Consider the following 16767-nt stretch of genomic DNA (forward strand, 5'->3'; position numbering starts at 1 on the left):
TAAAGACTATGAGAGGCACTGAGAAGCTCTCTAGTCTAGGAGGGGATGTCAACTGTATTCGAAGAACGCGCAAAGGCGAGATGATTCTCGTCTTGAAGCGGGATGCTACTCGGAAGAGTTCCGAGTATAAAAAGTTGACGGAAGAGATCCTGGGTGAAAGGGTCCAGGTTAGAGCCCCGTGCCCAGTCCTGAACATCCAGTGCAAGGGCATGGATGAAATAATCGAAGCCGGAGACCTGGTAGGCGCACTGAAGGAGCAGTGCAATGTCGAGATCCAGGAATCCGCGATTCGGTTTCGCAAAGGCTTTGCGAGAATGCAGGTTGCCTCATTCCAAGTACATATGGCTGAGGCCAAGAAGGTGCTGGATAAGGTAAAACTGAAGGTGGGTTGGTCGGTGTGCTCGCTGAGCACAAGCCAACCCATTCAGGCCTACTACAGGTGCCTTGGCCACGGTCATAAGTCCTATGACTGTAAGGGACCTGACCGTAGTAAGCTGTGCCGTAGGTGCGGAGCCGAAAACCACCAGGCTCGCACCTGCCAGGCTGCACCGAGATGCCTGATCTGTCCTACGGGGGCAGACAACAGGCATCTCACCGGTGCGCAGGCCTGTCCGGCCTCTAGAAGGGTCCAGACATGAAAGTAACACAGCTAAACTTGAACCACTGCGAGGCGGCCCAGCTGCTGCTACAACAGTCGGTTATCGAGTGTAAAGCTGATGTTGCCCTGCTGTCTGACCCATACCGCATCCCTGCTGGAAACGGCAGCTGGATTGCGGACAAGTCCGGTATGGTGGGAATCTGGACTTGTGGGCACTACCCCATCCAGAAGATAATATCTTCTCTCAACGATGAGGGTTTCGTCATAGCAAAGGTAAACGGTGTTTACTTTTGTAGCTGCTACTGTCCTCCTAGATGGAGTATAGAGCAGTACACTAGGGTAGTTGATATTCTTGCGGCGAAACTAACTGGCCTTAAACCAGTAGTTGTAGCAGGTGACTTCAATGCGTGGGCAGTGGACTGGGGTTCCCGATTTACTAACTTACTTACTTACTTATGGATCCTGTACACCTCCGGTGGTGCAAAGGGCCGACTTGAAAGATCTTCATCCTGAGCGATGCCCGGCTATCGCTTTAACCTGTTGCCAGGTTAGATTTCGGTCGACTTCTTTTATTTCTTTATTGAGGCTTCTCCGCCATGAGCCTCTGGGTCTGCCTCTGCTGCGATATCCCGCTGGGTTCCAGTCTAATGCTTGCTTACAGATTTCGTTTCCGCCCCTACGTAGAGTGTGGCCGACCCAGCCCCACTTCCGATCCCGAATTTCTGTTGTTATCGGCCTCTGGTGACAACGACGATGGAGCTCGTTGTTTGAGATCCAGTTGTGAGGCCACCAGGCCCGAATTATATACCGCAGGCATCTGTTAATGAACACCTGCAGCCGTTGAGTGTTCTCCACTGATACACACCATGTTTCGCTAGCGTATAACAGCACAGATTTCACGTTAGAGTTGAAAATTCGTATTTTGGTGCGTTCACTTATCTGCCTGTTTTCCCAGATATTTCTTAAACTCGCAAAGACAGCCCTTGCTTTCTTGATCCGTGCGCCTATGTCGATCTTGGTACCGCCGTCTGACGCCATTTGGCTACCAAGATATTGGAAGCTTTCAACATTCTCCACTGGTTGCCCGGCTACTGTGAAACTGGAAGGAGTCACCGTGTTTACATCCAACGATTTGGTTTTGTTGACGTTGATGACTAAACCTGCCGAGGAGGAGCGATCGGCAAGGTCGTTGAGCTTACTCTGCATATCAGAGCGCCGTTGCGCGAGTAGTGCAACGTCATCCGCCAATTCGAAGTCGTTTAGGTGCTCCATGGTTATAGGCTGCCATAACAGCCCGCGGTTTGGTTCACGGTCAATCGCATCTACCAGAATCTCATCGATTACGATGAGGAACAGTAACGGTGATAGAATACATCCTTGCCTCACACCAGCTACGACCCGGATAGGGTCGGACAAGACCGCATTGTGCAGCACTCTTCACGAAAGGCCTCGTACTGTGCTTCGATGAGGCAGATGATTTTCTCAGGAACCCCCTTGCGTCTCAGGGCGCCCCACATATTCTCGTGATTGAGACGGTCGAAAGCTTTTTCGTAGTCAATGAATACCAAGTAAAGGGACTCTTGGAATTCGTTGACCTGCTCCAAAATGATGCGGAGCGTGACAATATGGTCCACACAGGATCTTCCGGCAAGGAATCCGGCTTGCTGCCGCCGGAGAGTCGCATCGATCTTCTCCTCAATCCGGGCTAGGATAATTTTGCACAGAACTTTGAGAACGGTACACAGCAACATAATGCCTCGCCAGTTATCGCATACAGTCAGGTCACCCTTTTTGGGCACCTTCACTAATTTACTAACGCTAGAGGTTATATCCTGTTAGAGTCACTAGCGGAATTGAACGTAGTCCTGCTGAACGAAGGTCAAGTGTAACGTTCAGAGGGCCGAGCGGTGATTCATATATCGACGTCACCTTCTGCAGCGCAGGATGGACTGAAGAACCGGGATGGATGGTCCACGAGGGTCATACTTCTAGCGACCATCAGGAAGTACGTTTTATGGTCGAGTATACCCGGAGAACTACGACGAGAAGAGGTGGTGCAACGGATCCCGGATGGCGCACTTCACAGTTCAATCAAGAGCTGTTGGTGGAGGCGCTGCGCTGGGAGAGTAGGACTACAGGACTAAGCGGTAACGACCTGACGGAAGTACTTACACGTGCATGCGACGTGGCGATGCCAAGGAAGACCCAGCCCCCAGGAAATCGACAACCAGTGTACTGGTGGTCTGACACGATCGCAAATCTTTGTAGAACCTGTGTTACAGCTAAAGGAAGGTTGTGACGTGCTAGAACAGACGCGAAGTACCAATGGTACGCTTTACCCAGCATTTACCGTGCCTGAAAACCTGACCAAACTGCACTTAAATTCGGGATTTGCTGCAAGCGAATTCCTTTCGATTCATATTTTAATTTCATAGTTTCATAATTATGGCATTGGGATTTCGGTTTCATTTAATATCATCAATTTTGATTGAAATCGTTGAAGTTACAAAACCCAAAATAAACATTTTATTTAATTTATCTCTGATTTTAATCATTGTCCGAAAATTAATATGTTTTGGTGCGATCCATTTCATTACAGATGGGCAGGAACGTTCTGTAAACCCATATCGACAGTGCTCGGCATCAAATGGGAGTTGCGTGGTGCGGATATTTTATCACGAGACGAGGCATATATCATCGTTGCCAATCATCAAAGTTCGTTAGATATTTTAGGTGAGTGATATGTTATGCACACTAATTTATAGTTGTTTCATTTTCAAAAAAACTGATAGACATTACAAAAAGATATTTAAGTTACAAGATAAAGATGGTCGCTGTCGTCGCTGTCCGGAACATCTTTTGCTGGTGAGGCTGGGGTGCTAAATGTCAATGAAGGAAAAATACATGCGATTTGAATGTTTGGTACCTAACATGTTTCGAACAGCAGAACAAAGGGAACCGAAGCGACAATCTTTATCTTCAAACTAAAATATCTTTTACACGTACATATATAGGAATTTTTACGTATATAGGAATATAAATTTGCAAAAATTGGGCTGTCTATTCTTGAGTGATGAGTGATGCCAACTTTGTCTATATATGTATAATTGTATATGTATGGTAATTTCAAATTATGTCATCTAAGTTGGCATTATCATCAGATAACGGAAAGATCGTTTTGTGCTAATTTTGGTTTGGTTTGGTTACTAAATTGATAGGAAAAGTGTTATGGGAAAAATGAAAAATTATTTTGAATAAGGTACCCCGGTGCAGGTGAAAATACGGGGTAAGTGGGTACTATGACTGCAGATGAATTGATGAACGTTTTTAATGATAACAATGTTCTAGGAAGATGAAGCAGAACTATAAACGAATTCAACCGCCACAAAAATATTTGGAATCAAAATCATTTGAGGCACTATACTAATGGAACGTACTCACGGTCAAGCAGTTTGACCAACATTGACTCCACCTCTCGTTTATCATCCATCCATCCATACATCCATCAAGTTTTACCAACAGTGGCACGAGCAATCAATTTATTCGACCAACACTATCACACACGAACGAGCGAAGCGCCAACTTGAGCACCAACCATCTAAAAATATATGGGGGTTTGTGCAACTTCACTACAAATGCTCAAACATGTTCGACGAACCTTGACTCCAGCCCCCGACAACTCAAACCAAAATCAAACCGTTTTATTTTTTTCCAACCGAGCCGCCAACTGTCAAATGGTTGTTCGAACAACTTCACACACGTTCAAACAAAGCAGCAACCGAAGCATTTTCTTGGGGGCGGAGTCAATGTTCGTCAAACTGCTTGACTGGTGTGTACGTTGCATAATGCTATTGCTTGATCATGACTTTAAACTACCGGGAGAAATCTATTACTTTTATTTTAATTCCATGGATTTCCAACTAAATAGTCGTTTCTAAATTTGTCATTGATATGGAAACTGAATATTTTGAGTAATTAAATAATTGTGTGACATCGGAAACGATTTAAAAAAAGTTATTAAAGCCAACATCTACCATTTTCCCTTGGCTTTTAACATACATGGGGCAAGTGGGACATATTTGAACAACATTTTCGATTAAGCTATTTTAATTGTTTTTAGATGAATGTCTAGTGAAAAATAACTTCGTCATTCATATATCATGTGGATCTGAATCTGAATCAGATGCAGTTTGATTTCGTTGTTAAAAAGTATTGTACAGTTATTTACCAACTGTGTATTTTACATTCTGAAAATTATCTCCCGCATGAAGAAGAGCAATGGATATAACTATGCGATATTCTTCCATTTACAGTGCAAATAATCTATTTATTCTACAATAGGTCAACAGGATTTGTCTTGTGTTTTGTTATTCTCAAACTTTGCATCAGATTTTTAGATAAATAAAGTGCTTAACACATAAATTGGCTATTTTGTTCTGTTATAAATTAAAAACACTGCACATCGCCTGAATAAAAACGTTTCTTCTGAAGTATTGATTTATGTAATAATTTGTGTTCTAAAAAGAGAAATATTTATTCATACGAAAAGTGAATAAAGATTTGCTTATCTTTGCCACCTGAAACATTCGGTACAAAAGTAAGCTAATGGAAAACAAGACAACAGCCAAATAAACAGTAAATCGGCTATTGTATTGTTTTCATATCTGCTAACATTATAATCCCTTTCTTGTTGCGAAAATAAAGTCCTTCATGCAACCAATCTCTATCCATGATCTGAAAATACTAATACTCAGAAATAATATGAACAGTATATCTATTATTTATTTATTCAGACTAAGGCCGAAGTGGCCTGTGCGGTATAAGTCTTCTCCATTCGGCTCGGTCCATGGCTACACCTCGCCAGTCTACGGAGGGTCCGCATGCGGTCATGCAAGTCATCTTCAACCTGATCGATCCACCTTGCCCGCTGCGCACCTCGCCTTCTTGTGCCCGTCGGAACGTTGTCGAGAACCATTTTCACCGGGTTACTGTCCGACATTCTGGCTACATGCCCGGCCCACCGCAGTCGTCCGATTTTCGTGGTGTGAACGATGGATGGTTCTGCCAACAGCTGATGCAACTCGTGGTTCATTCGCCTCCTCCACCTACCGTCCGCCATCTGCACCCCACCATAGATGGTACGCAGCACTTTCCTTTCGAAAACTCCCAGTGCGCGTTGGTCCTCCAGAACAGTATATCTACATTCCTCGAATTAGTTTCGTTTGACAGTAGAAAACATAATAGGTCCCACTTGCCCCGTTTGAAGGGGTAAGTGGGTCCTGAAGGTAAATTAATTTCTTGCTTTACCAATATTTTTGTAATTGAATAAATGGCTTCCAACAACGGGGCCCTCCTTAGCCATGCGGTAAGACGCGCGGCTACAAAGCAAGACCATGCTGAGGGTGGCTGGGTTCGATTCCCGGTGCCGGTCTAGGCAATTTTCGGATTGGAAATTGTCTCGACTTCCTTGGGCATAAAAGTATCATCGTGTTAGCCTCATGATATACGAATGCAAAAATGGTAACTTGGCTTAGAAACCTCGCAGTTAATAACTGTGGAAGTGCTTAATGAACACTAAGCTGCGAGGCGGCTCTGTCCCAGTGTGGGGATGTAATGCCAATAAGAAGAAGAAGAAGAAGAAGGCTTCCAACACCTCTACACTTCAATAATGGAAGCATATAATGATGTATCAGTGGTTAATGTTCTGAAATAACCTGTTTTCTACCTTTTTTTAGGTCCCACTTGCCCCGGGGTACCTTAACTGATTTGTTTTTTAGATAAATTGAAGGCGCAATTATTCATAAGTGTGCTATTCGTTGCAGCGTCAACATTGTTTCTTTTAATTAAAATAAATCTCTTTCGTTTGTGAACCTAATTGGGTTGTTAGCAAACAAAAATATGAGATTTTTTATAGTTTAACATAAAGAGCATGCTTTCCTGATCTCCAACATATTTTTATTTTGTTTGAAAACCTTTTATTTACATTTTTGTACAGCATACAATAAGCCATTTCAATCGATAGAATCATTCTACTAGAATGACACTAACATTTTGTGCTAACATTCATAGAATGACAGTTGGCCCATGCAGCATAAGAACAAATTTTTAGTCCCATATAAATTTAAAATGCAAATTAAAAATAGTTCCGGGGCTCCAAAAATTCTGAAAAATTGGGGTTAGGCTCAGTTTTTTATGCAGATTCAGAATATGTAGAAACATATATACCCCTAAACAACCCAATTTGTCTTTCAATTTCGCTGGTGATCTCTGCCCAAGAGGTTATGTGGCCCAGGAATCGCAGAAAGCAACAAATTTTGCGGTTCGACGTTGCGGAAAAGAGATTTGTTTTTTTTGCGAAATCACAGGGCTGGTAGCAAGTCACTTTTTAGTGACTTGGTCACTATTTTGAGCCTAGTCATTAAAAAGTCACTATTTGCATCTAAAAGTCACTAAAGCCACTATTTTTCGGAAAATGGTCACTAAAGTCACTATTTTCGCACCACCATTTGCAAAAAAAAAAGTTCAAAATAAAAATCATATGTAGCTACCATTATCATCAACCAAATCAAATGTAAATCTGTTAGCCTCCTTCCAAGAGGCTCGGAAGAAAAATATAAAGTTTGAGAAATTGCTCCAAGGCCGTCTTATGAAAGGCAGAGTGGGTTCGAACCATGGACTTCGGGATCAAGAGACCATGCAGACCACACAGCAAAGCTTGGGCTTACGTTTAGGCAACTCCTTTTATAAAGCGCAGAATTGTTACGACTACGCGGATTTCGCGATTTTCGCGGTTTTTGCTGTTTTCGCGGATTTATGGCGGATTTACATAACGGTTTTGAGGCTTCACGCGGATTTAGTTTTGGGTGGAAATTTAATAAATAAGGAGCGTAGGCTTTTGTTTTCGATAGCAAAATGTCGTTGAGAAGGGACTCCACATTTGATGTTTATGCTCACCATTTGCATTATACTCTTGAACACTCGTTTAACAAGCATTATAAGGGTAAGAACTTCACTTGCTGTCATTTTTCATCGTTTCTGAATATCCATTTTTTCTCACGTCAAGTTTGACATAATTCCGAGATATTTCTTAGTTTCTGATTGATTAAAACCCCTCTACGACGAACCACGCAGCATGATATTGTCGGCGTAGCACCACACTAGAATTCGGAAGTCGGGACTTCCGAACCAAACTTTCTTCCGAAGTTTTATCTGTCAAACTAATTGATGTGTTGTTTAGCGCATTATTAGGCGAATCCAGCGTACTACTTCCTATGTTGAGTAAGTTGCCTGTATCTGGAGAAAAATCCACCTTCGTTATAAAAAGCCTCCTAACTTTGTTTCTCTTGGAGGAACTTTCGCTGTAATTTCTGTAAAAAATCTTTGTGTAAAATTCTGTAAAAATTCCGCCTTGAATTTGGTAAATAATTTTCGGAAGGTTTTACTTAGGAATTCACCAAACAATATCTACAAGAATTCCCAAAAGGATTTCTACCGGAATTCATGAAAAAATCCGCTTGCATTTGAAGAAAATTGTTTTCAGGGATTCGTGGAGAAGTTTTTACAATAATTGACGTGCAGCTCCCGCGGAAATTCCTGAAAGACAGCAGGAATGTCTACAAAATATTCTGCCTTAAATTTATGGTATGAAAGAATTTCCGGAAGTTTTTGTGCTGACATTCGCCATCGGATTTCTATTGGAATTTCCGTTTGAACTCCTGGAGAAAGCTTTCACAAGAATTTTCCGCACAATTTCTGAAAAAAATCCTCACATTTTCCGCACAATTTCTGAAAAAAAATCCTAGAAATTTCCTCAAGAAATTTCCACAAAAAACAACTTCCGCTGAAATTTCGGAAAAAAAATCCAAAGTTTTCCAAAGCAATTTCTGCATCAAATTCAAGATTTTGGATCACATTTTACGAAACTTGAAACTTAGGTGTGGTAAAATTCATGTTATATATGAGTTCTGGTTAATGTTTTTAATAAAAACGAGATCAGGGTCTCAAAAAAACAAATGGCAAATGGACTATGTATGTATTTGATTTTTTTACGATTAAAAATGTTATTTTTAATTATTAAAAATCCTATTTTAAAAATGTCATAATTTTGAATTCTTTAAGTTTTTTTCAACAATTTGTTCTAATAAAGATTCATAAGCTTTGTGATTCCAAATAATTGTATGTTATTTTATTGCTTGTTTTACCGAAGAACCGTGCTAATTTTTCAACGTACCAAAACGAATGTTCACACGTCTAACTACATAAAAATTAGCGAAAGCCTATTCGATTGCGCTTCGTTCTAACACTCTTTCACACTGTCTTGCAGCTGAATCATTAGGAATATATTTTGACGAGACAATATTTTTTGAACGGTAGTAAAAGACAGCGCAAAATTTATTATATTTTATTCTGCCTTTTTCATACACAGTTTCACGAAAAACTTCGAGCTCATGTTAAACTTCATTACCACGACGCTGTAGAACTTGCTTTACCCGTGACGCTGGCTAAATACCATTACGTGGTGTGTTACGGAATAAGGTTTACCATGGTCATATTGCTAGCCTCTGGATGTCCCAACTTATACCTTTCTCAATATCCAACTTCGTGGTATTTATGATGGTGTCGCCAAGTCGGTTGCCCCCTGCTAAGATCCATCCTCTCCCTAGTTACGGTGAAGATGCACAAGGCCAGCAGTAGTAATCCTCATACTTTTGTAATTTTTGTCTTTTCTTGATTTCTTATAGCATTCTAATAAGGATTAAAAAAACATGATATCCCTAGTTTCCGATCTACTACGAGTTACACAGTGACAATAAGAATGCACCTCAGCTCATACAAAAGTCACTATTTGGTCACTTTTTCTGCTTCTGAAAGTCACTATTTGGTCACTTTTTTCGTCATCGTTGGTCACTAAGTCACTATTTTGAACGGCATTTATCGCTACCAGCCCTGAAATCACTGTATCGGTAGTTAAGGACATAGTTGGAAGAGTACCACGATGGCAGTCAATATGGCACCGGACCTTCCACGGGTCAACCCCACACCTCCCGCACTCCTCTCCCACCAACATTCGAATGCATCGAACAGCATCGAACAAAAGTTTAATATTCAAATTACTAACCTGTTCACAGCATATTTATTTACTTCCCGTGATAATGACAAGGTTTCTTCAGCTCGATTTATAGCATAAATCAGCAGTTTCGTGCCAATTTAATAGTCGTTCGCGATTTGGTGGGTTAATCACTGCACTGCACTTCTTCTTAAAGGGCATTGAAAAAATCAAGTTTTTACTCACTTCTCCGCATATGAGCAGCCCGAAATGTTGAAAGAATGCAAATTAAGCATCACTTTTTGAAATCAGTCCTTCACGTTTTTTCCTTCCTCCTTCTTCCCTCTTCCTTCTTCCTTCTGCTTTTTTCCTTCTCCCTTCTTCATTCTCCCTTTTTCCTTCTTCCTTCTTTCTATTTCCTGCTTCCTTCTCCCTTCACCCGTGTTCCTTCTTCTTTCTTCTTCCTTCTTGCATCTCACTTCGAAGGAAACATATTTCAACTAATCGGCCAAAAGGCATTCAGCCAAACGACATTCGGCCAAGCGGCATTCGGCCAAATGATCCTAAACCGGCTTAAGTGATGCAAAAGTGGCTAATACGCCGATGGACGAAGGTTTTTTGAAAGTGGAAGTCACAAGTTCAGTATTGAGGGACGAGACAAAGTACATAAGTCTTGTTGGCACTCTTTTGTACATATCGGTGTGAGCAAGGCCGGATATTGCTCTGAGCTCTCTGAGTCATGTTGGGTAGCAGCGAAGCAGGGCCGGATTTAGACGGAAGGGGGCCTCTAATGTACAAAAAATGTTGGTTTTGGTACATAATATTTGTGGGGGCCCGGGGCCACGCCACACCGCCCCCCCCCTAAATCCGGCCCTGCAGCGAAGCGAGTTTTACTCTATTTGAAAGCGACTAAGCACTGGAAGCTGACGTATAACGGTTCTGGTGGTAGTTTGAACGGTTACTGATGCCGATTGGGCCGGCGACGCAAGCTCGAGGAAGTCTACTACCGGATATGTGTTTTGTTATATGCAAACGGTGCTGTTTCATGGGTCAGTCGTAAACAAGCGTGCGTTACATTGTCTTCCATGGAGTCAGAAAATGTGGCTCTTAGCGAGGCTACTCAGGAGTAAATGTGGCTTCGCAAACTGATGGCGGAGATGGACGAACATGAGCCCGGCAAAGTTGATGGAAGATAATCAAAGCTTTATTAGTTTTGTGAACTCTGAACTAACACTCCTCCTCCGACAGTGGCACTGTACGTTGAGGAGGAGTGTTATGAGTGCAACTACCATGCTACCCTATTTGTCACTACATTGTTTTTCCGTGTATGTCTTGAGTAGTGGCAACACTGTACAGAGCGGATGCTGTATAGCGTCAACCTTTCTTTTAATTAAAATAAATCTCGTTTGTTTGTAAACTAAATTCGTCTTGCAATTTCGCTGGTGATCTCTGCCCAAGAGAACGTCCCGAAACGGAACATGAAAATCAAATGAACTGTTGCAATAAAGGGAAGCAATTTCCTATTATGAACCCCCAGGGAGTCTACTATAGGGCGAATTCAGTCAGAGTTTAAAATATTAATTACAACGAATAAGGTCGTGTATTTGAGAGTTTTATGTATGTATCGTGAAGAGGAGATGCAGAATTTGTTATTAGATATCAAGCAGAATTCTCGGGTACTTATTCAAAAGGACGTATGTGATTTTGTAAACAAAGATTCAGACGTCGATTTGTCCGATCTGATTGCCCTCCCACGCAAACCATCACCATAGACAGATAGGGAGAGGCTTCGGCTACCTGTTGGTGGTGTTGGTTTGCGTGGGAGTGCAATCAGATCGGACAAATCGACGTTTGAATCTTTGTTTACAAAATCACATACGTCCTTTTGAATAAGTACCCGAGAATTGTTGAAAATTTCTCCTCCTTATGACAGGAAGAGCAAAATTCCGCTACTGGGGGTCCACTATTGGGCATTTTACCCTAGAAGAAGAAAAGGAATATAAATTAGCAAATTGGGCTGTCTATTCTTGAGTGATGCGCGGTCGTACGAATGCAAACTTTATTTTATATTAACCAATTGAATATCACCCTTATTCTTGTTTACGTACGAACGCGCTTTCGAACGAAAGCTAATGCGCATTCTCGTTTACGCCAGCAAAATCAAATGGGGAAACGATTCGAACGAACTGCATTCGTTCGTCCGTAAACAAGAATAGGGGTGAATATTATTCAATTGGTTAATATTGAACAAACTATTGTCGCGCTTATCTTTTTCTAGAATGCTGCGGCGGTCTTACACTCGCAGGCTCGACTGCGAAGGTAAACGTCAAGATAGCCGCCGTGCTATAAGATAGGCAGAATTTTCCCGCTCAAAACAATTCCATGTGCTTTTCGCGAAATGACAGCAGTTTTCGATTGTATTAGTGAAAGGCAACCGGAGTAACTGAGTACATGGAGAGTGTTTATCATGGCAAGTGCATACGGTGGGTGAGATTTTCATTGACCAGCAGCAGGAAACCGCAGTATTCTATTTTATCTCGAGATGCATAATATATTATCTTACCTACCAGCAAATGCGAGCAATTATGTTCAATGAACGTTGGGGACGAGATAATGGGGATGCTACCCAAATGTTCGTTTTCTCTATTCTTGGTGATTTAAGAAAAAACTACGTATAAGAAATATTACAAAATCCTTCAAGTTCCACCACATATAGTTTCGCCATTTTTTTCACGATATTTTTTCATTCATTCTCTTTATACGTTTTCTTTTATTTTCTCTTCCATACAAACTCAAACCATCATTTATTATTCGTTGCGGGAAGAACATATATCACCAACTTTTTAGTTGACCCATGAAGACACCAATGTATCAAATTGATAAGTTGCATGATCAACATTTTATAATTTCAGAAGTAAACCCAAAAGAATGACTTACAACTTAATCTTTTCAGGAATGTTCGACTTCTGGCACGTTATGAACAAATGTACCGTCATTGCCAAAAAAGAGCTGCTTTACACCGGACCATTTGGCGTAGCGGCGTGGCTCAGTGGACTGATCTTCATCGATCGTAAGAACGCCGAAAGGGCACATGTTGCCATGAATGAATCCACTGATATGCTAAAGGCCAAGCGCGTTAAGCTATGGGTCTTCCCAGAGGGCACACGAAGAAACACCAACGAAATCCACCAGTTCAAAAAGGGCGCCTTCCACGTGGCCGTTCGATCGCAGCTGCCGATCATGCCGGTTGTCTACAGTTCATACGGATCGTTCCTGGATGACAAGGCCAAAATACTCAACAACGGTCATGTGATTGTGAGCACATTGGAACCAATAGAAACCAAGGGCCTAACAAGTGATGACATCCCCGAACTGATGGAGCGGGTACGAACCGTTATGATGGAAACATTCCGGGCCACCACCAAAGAGGTGGAGCACAAATACAGCGTCCACAGCGCCAAAAACAACAGTGACGGGGGTAGACTCAGCGCAGCAAAACTGAGGTTGCGTTGCATCGATGATCTCATCAAACCGAAGCTAGCGTCTGCTAGTCGCTTGAACGGTTCCGCAAATGGATCACCTACGAAGGAACATAGCGGCGTCCACAGGCGGAAGGAGTAATTGCCTCAACAGTGTATGTGATAAAGATATAGACCTTTTAATTTTTGACTGCAGCGACAGGCGTTCCCTCTAAGAGCGGAATGGACCAAGTATTCTGGGGGTGGAGACACCTCTGGCACTTGAATGCAAGAGTAAATAGGTATTAGGGTGGTTCAAAAAATCGATTTTGCTCCACAGTGCTCATCTAATTCTTTACCATGTTCTGAGTGTCCTCTGAAAATTTGAGCTCATTTGGATTAAAACTGATTTAGCACAAGCCGTTTCAAGTTTGCATGCAAATTAGTATGGGGAAATTAATTTTTTCATTATACTGTTAATGACGTTCCCCCATTAGCCGCAGGTTAAAAGAAAACCTACATAGCTAAAGGGAATACTCAACAGCTTTCACCTAACGAAAATCGCATGTTGATTAATCACCCCAATAATTAGTAATCGATTTCAAGACAGGTTGTGAATCTTTAGTCATGATCGTTAAACTTCTTTGAGGGCATCACTGAAATATGCAGTGAAACATAGTAGCCTGAATTTGTGTGTGCTATCTTTCGCGCCACGAGCAGCAATGTTGCCTGTTGATGGGTTATGCAATTAGCTCCAGAAAACTACGGTATAGATTAAATTCGATTACTAATTATTGGGGCGATTAATTAACTTGCGATTTTCGTTGGGTGAAAGCTGTTGAGTATTCCTTTTAGCTGTGTAGGTTTTCTTTTAACCTGCGCTTAATGGGGGAACGTCATTAACAGTATAATGAAAAAATTTCTCCATACTAATTTGCATGCAAACTTGAAACGGTTTGTGCTAAATCAGTTTTAATCCAAATGAGCTCAAATTCTCAGAGGACACTCAGAACATGGCAAAGAATCAGATGAGCACTGTGGAGCAAAATCGATTTTTTGAACCACCCTAATAGGTATGATGGATAGGAAAGAAGGCGGCAGATTTGTGAAAGTATTTTGTTGACTTCTTTATTTATTTTTGTACAAAGTTATTATAAGTACGTACTCCTCGGAATAAAGTTAGCTTTTGTAAAACAAATTTAACCATTCCAAAAATGGATATATTTTGTTTGGTATAATGTAATTTGAAATATTGACGGTGTATTAATTCTATGATTCGATCCTGAATGAGTCATCGTTGACTCCCATGCTAAATAATTTAAATTTAAACATATCGCTTTGCAAATGGTTTTAAATTAAATTATGTTGAAATTGATAATGATGACTTAGACCTCCAAATAATGGTGAAACATTCAACTCAGGTAATCTGTAAGCTGGACAAATTCAATGTAAAGTGATTAACGCAATAACGGAGGATATAAAAGTGCCTCTAATGATCACAGTCTAAAACGTGATGATGATTCAAGCTTCTTTAGTAGAATTTCATACAGTATTTTTATTGGATTTTAAACCTAGCAAACTATCTCGTATACTATTTCGGTTTTTATTTGTTTAAAGTAGTTATACAGGAAGATACGCATATATCGATTTCAATAGTGTCTGTAGTAGACACTGGACTATTGCAAACGAATAAAATAATACGAACTAATATTCAAGACATGCGAAAACATTACACTGAAAAACTTCGAGTTTGCCCTTTTTATATTATTTTATTTAAAAGCTAACCCAGCAAAAATATGCTACAACAAGCAGGCCCAAAGGTTCGTAGTGGTAATGAAAAAACAATAATCACGACTGAGACAGTCGGATTGACTTATAAATGTCTTGGAAATTAGATTTAGAGCTCCTAGAAAACAAGTTAGAAAACAGTAACAACAAACTGTATTGAGTGACCTTTCTAAACCACTTATGCCAAATTGCATTATATCAAACAATGAATTCCGAGAATACGCAATTAAAGCATACAATATTCTAATGTACCGCGCTGTATTAACAGTATTCACTGCAGCAAATTCCAAAGTTCAGATCTCGGCCTAAGACGCCACACCATGGAGCATTGTTTTAATTCCTGCCATATAAGTTAGTGTCGAAGACTCTATAAACACTAACGGAACTTTGTGTCAGACAACACTTATCCTTTATACTCGCACCTTTGTTTTACTACCTAGTCGAATCGTATTATATGTAAAGTCAAGCAAAAAGGTAATTAATTATGTTAAAATGTACAATTATTCAATCAATGGTAACCAAAGATATCACGTTTCCATTTGAAATGAGCAGCACTCTAAATTGATGTGGATCATGATTCGGGTAAAGATAAATCCAAAGGAATAAACACTTCTACAGTTGCATTTTATTGGTTTATGTATTAGGTTGAAATCATTTGAATATTTTCAAATTATTTTGATGTTTAAGGAGAGCAGACATATTTTCGGTCGAAAAATACGAGGGTTTCGTAGCCATGTATTGAGCATTGTAAGGCGTCTAGGTATTTTTGTTTATAATGAAATAGGGTGTTTAGACTACGAGCTTTATCACGTGATATACAGTATATTGATATGAAAGATCATATATTTCATGTCCAGCAAAAATTAGCTACTCTATACTAAAATATAAAGCTTGTAGTTTGAATAGCCTATTTATAAAACATAAGAAATATGCCCAATATGGAAACAAAATATCTTCAGAATTATAATGCAGGACTCGGAATGTGTGCCATTACATTTTCATTTCTTAGCAACTTCTACACAATGCATTTTTCCAAGCATATAATTTACAATATTTAAAATTAAATGAAAACAGTGAAGTGAGAAATTATGTAGTAGGTAGATTGTAGACGAATGAGTTTTATATTAATAACTTATTAAGTGCCATTCCCAGAAAAAAATATCTTTTGTACCATAAAGTGTTTAGAAAATCTTCAATTTAAATTGTATTATATTCCTATAAGAAAACGTTATAATAAACAATGCAATTCTTCATCAAAAGTTAGTTTTTTTTCCTGGAGACTTTCACTGTCATTCTACACATTTTTGCCTTTCTCATATAACAAAGTTGTACCGAAAGGCTATAGGATTACCCAAAAAAAAAAATTGATAGTAGGCCCGGAGACCCATGGTTTTATATACCGATCGGTGATGTCTGTGTGTGTATATGTATGTATGTGTGTGTATGTGTACAGCATTTGTAGACACACTTCTAGGAACTTAGCATTATCCAATTGACCGTGAGCATGACATGATTAGCATGCCTTATTCTCCGCGGATCCTAATTCTGCGCACTTTGACACTAACATATTTTTTTTTTCAAATTTTATTAACTGTTATTAATATATTTACTTACATGTAATCAAAAAGTTGAGAATTTATTGTTGTCATGGGCAATAAATCAGCGTTGATAACGAAAATATTCAGAAAAACAAAATCGGTAAAATCCAACTGATGGGTAAGGAAATCACTCATAGCATGTCTTCTAAACTGCCGTTCTACGCATAACTGTCCCATGTACATAGGAAATCCCAGAAAACATGGGACAAATATGCATATGACGGCAGTAAATACCTCGGGGTCTGGTTCGACTCGAAATGCACCTTTGGGAAACACATT

At 40.2% G+C, this 16767-nt stretch overlaps 1 protein-coding gene across 1 annotated transcript in view; it reads left to right on the forward strand.

Annotated features, from left to right (window-relative positions):
• Positions 1–16150, forward strand: part of LOC134227823 (1-acyl-sn-glycerol-3-phosphate acyltransferase alpha-like) — a 45405-nt gene extending 29255 nt beyond the window's left edge. The window contains exons 2-4 of the mRNA XM_062709501.1: positions 3198–3331; positions 12598–13404; positions 14176–16150. Of these exons, the coding sequence (XP_062565485.1) occupies positions 3198–3331; positions 12598–13265 (802 nt within the window). The 3' untranslated portion in view covers positions 13266–13404; positions 14176–16150. The remainder of the gene's footprint in view (positions 1–3197; positions 3332–12597; positions 13405–14175) is intronic.
• Positions 16151–16767: the final 617 nt, after the last annotated feature.

The sequence above is a fragment of the Armigeres subalbatus genome, chromosome 3, assembly GCF_024139115.2.
Source record: "Armigeres subalbatus isolate Guangzhou_Male chromosome 3, GZ_Asu_2, whole genome shotgun sequence".
Taxonomy (NCBI): Eukaryota; Metazoa; Arthropoda; class Insecta; order Diptera; family Culicidae; genus Armigeres; species Armigeres subalbatus.